At 43.0% G+C, this 2575-nt stretch overlaps 1 protein-coding gene across 1 annotated transcript; it reads right to left on the bottom strand.

Annotated features, from left to right (window-relative positions):
• Nucleotides 1–955: 955 nt before the first annotated feature.
• LOC124656420 (WRKY DNA-binding transcription factor 70-like) lies at nucleotides 956–2051 on the bottom strand. Its single transcript, XM_047195170.1, has 3 exons — nucleotides 1717–2051; nucleotides 1426–1536; nucleotides 956–1301 (listed from the first exon to the last, which is right to left on the bottom strand). Exons 1-3 carry the CDS (start codon nucleotides 2049–2051, stop codon nucleotides 956–958), a joined length of 792 nt encoding a protein of 263 aa, XP_047051126.1.
• Between the last annotated feature and the right edge of the window lie 524 nt (nucleotides 2052–2575).

Here is a 2575-nt window from a genome sequence, read left to right as displayed (position 1 = left end):
CTTCCGATCTTGTTGAAGATCAAGCTTTTCCTCTGGAAGCTAGCCAAAGTTCGTTTCTCGTCTATTGGGTTTCATATCCATAGGTTTGTTTGTCGTTCAATGACAAAATGTACAAGCGTTGGGGGCCTTCAAATATGAATTTTCCCTTTCTGGCAAACCATACGCCATAGTTAAAATCTTCTTCAACTGTGAAATGCCCAAATTCATGTGAAACTCTATCTCCATAGGCGAGTGACTGAAGTTGGCCACACCTCATGCAACCCATCTTTGGTCGCAGACTGAAGTTAGTGTCTGAATAAACTCTATCTCCATGACTGAAGTTGGCCAACGGGTGCCTACCCTACCCCCCCCCCCCGGGCCACAAGAACATGAAAAAAAAATACGCACCACAAAAAAACATAATAATTGTTTCGGAATATGAATCCGGTGATATGTACCTTAATTTTGTGGCATATAACACGTTTTCTAGGTCAAATTGTGGATTTATAAAATAGTCCCTCGGTTCTAGAATGTAAGGCATGTTTTTTTGCACGGTCTTTAATGCATGACTTTGATCACCGATATACATCAAATTATATTGATTGAGAATGGTAAATGGTATGTTGCATCTTTCTTCAAAAAATATTTATTTTATATATTTCTACTAATTTTATAGACATATTATAAGTACAAATTATAGTCAAAATTTTAAGTTGATGACCAGCGAAAAATTAAGGGCATATTACATTTTAGGACGGAGGGAGTACTTGGGAGCATCGCACATCTTCATGGAGGGAGTACTACTTAGTGAATATTCACTTGTGCAGATATGTATTTGTTTATTTATTGAAAAGTCTACTACCATTAGGGAAAATTTGCAATCTGCATACGTGGAAAACCTAAGAATTATTAAAATTAAAATCCACCATGCACGGGCAAAGAAATGCCTGATCTGAACTAGCATTACTGCTACCTATCATATCATCTCCCAATTAAGAAGAGAATTGTTGAACACCTCTAGCAGAGCCGGTACATCCAATTCCGTCTCCCACTCTGTGATATCTGCCTTTAATTGTGCTGTTTTCCCACTGCTGCGACAGCCAGTATCTACAAGATCAGGTAGACAGTCGCTAGTGTTGTTGTTGCTTATGATGTCGCTGGCCTTGCAGGTGTGATCACCGTAGTACACCACAGTGTATTTTGCAGCTTCATCCCCATTGGCATCTGTGGAATAATTAGCACTGCCGCTGTCTTTATCCTGCTGCTGGATTGTCTTGGTTGCCGAACAGTTCCGTTCTGTGTAGGTGCATCTGTAGTAGCTCCTGCTTAATCACAAGTTTATGCATAGTGCATGATTAATTATCTATAATCATGTCTGGGCACTTTTCTAATTAGTAGGTACTTAAATATGCTCGTCCAGGTGTGTTTTGTTTAGTAATTTGTTACCTAGCATGTTGGCTTCCGTTGATGTTCTTCTGCCCATATTTTCTCCACTGGTGACCATCATAATCCGGGACATTTGTGACGAGTGATCTTGATCGCTTACCATCGTTCCTCCTACAAGATGCCAGGTATTCGTCAGCAGTGTGATCTTGATCATGCAAATTGAAGATAATATATACAATATATCATCGATAAACATGGACTTAATTAGCTTTTGTGAACATGTTTTATGCATGATAAGATTAATTTGAAACGATATATGCAGGGATTTCTTATATATGCGCACAGACACACCTTCTCTTTCGACCAGCACTCCTACTAGGCATCGCCAGTTTCTCTAATCTTTCGTGGATGCCATCATCTTTAGCAGTAGTGCTAGTACTGTTCTTCCTCACCAAGGACTTGTCGTCGACGGGCACAGCAGCCGCTCCACGGCCAGCGCTGAAGAGCTTTGATACTAAGCTTGTGTTGCAGCCGATCACGTCGTGGAAGAGCTGGAGGGCGAGCTCGGCCGATCCACTATCGACGCTGTGGAGTTGTGGAAGGATGAGCGCCCGGAGCTGGGTCACGAGCTCCTGCTGCTGCCGCAGCAGCGCCTCGATCTCGGCACCATGTCCGCTATGAACCATATGCTTTGGAATCGATTTTGCTTTCTCAGTCTAGGGGTCACACGCTTCTCGCAAGCTCGTGCCAGTTATATATACTAGGAGCGAAGTTGATGTGCACCTTTTCAGAACGTTGCACGGTGATGCGTACCTTGTTGAGTTTAAAGAACGAGTGAGGCGTCCGTTTCACAGTGTGAGTGCATATGGTATGGCAACGCGCTACTGAGACTGGGTGAGCACGAGGTGTGGGAGTGAGAATTTTGACCGGGACACGGTTTCGTGCTTAGCTAGGGATACTTTCTTATCAAGGAAATAGGCTAAAGAAAGAACTCGATCACCTAGACCAGGGAACACCAGGTTGAAACGGAGGCTTACCAGAGTGTATGTGAACTTCATGTTCGTCGAGCACAGTAAGACCATGTATACTGGTAATGAATAATTTCCCGTTCCGGGAACGGGGCTGTTGGGTAAAATCCAAATTAGTAAGAGTCGGTTTGTTACTTTTGGGTCTCCAAGTGGTCGGCTTCCATGCCATAAGTTTGTCCGTG

The sequence above is a fragment of the Lolium rigidum genome, chromosome 5 (assembly GCF_022539505.1).
Source record: "Lolium rigidum isolate FL_2022 chromosome 5, APGP_CSIRO_Lrig_0.1, whole genome shotgun sequence".
In the NCBI taxonomy this organism is placed as follows: domain Eukaryota; kingdom Viridiplantae; phylum Streptophyta; class Magnoliopsida; order Poales; family Poaceae; genus Lolium; species Lolium rigidum.
This window is presented reverse-complemented; position numbering and strand designations above follow the sequence as displayed.

Excerpts from the sequence above, each read along its gene's own strand:
- LOC124656420 (XM_047195170.1), bottom strand. The coding sequence starts at position 2,051 with ATGGTTCATAGCGGACATGGTGCCGAGATCGAGGCGCTGCTGCGGCAG. Across the intron at positions 1,537-1,716 it reads AGTGCTGGTCGAAAGAGAAG|GAGGAACGATGGTAAGCGAT; the intron begins GTGTGTCTGTGC and ends GGCATCTTGTAG. Across the intron at positions 1,302-1,425 it reads AACGGAAGCCAACATGCTAG|GAGCTACTACAGATGCACCT; the intron begins GTAACAAATTAC and ends GTGATTAAGCAG.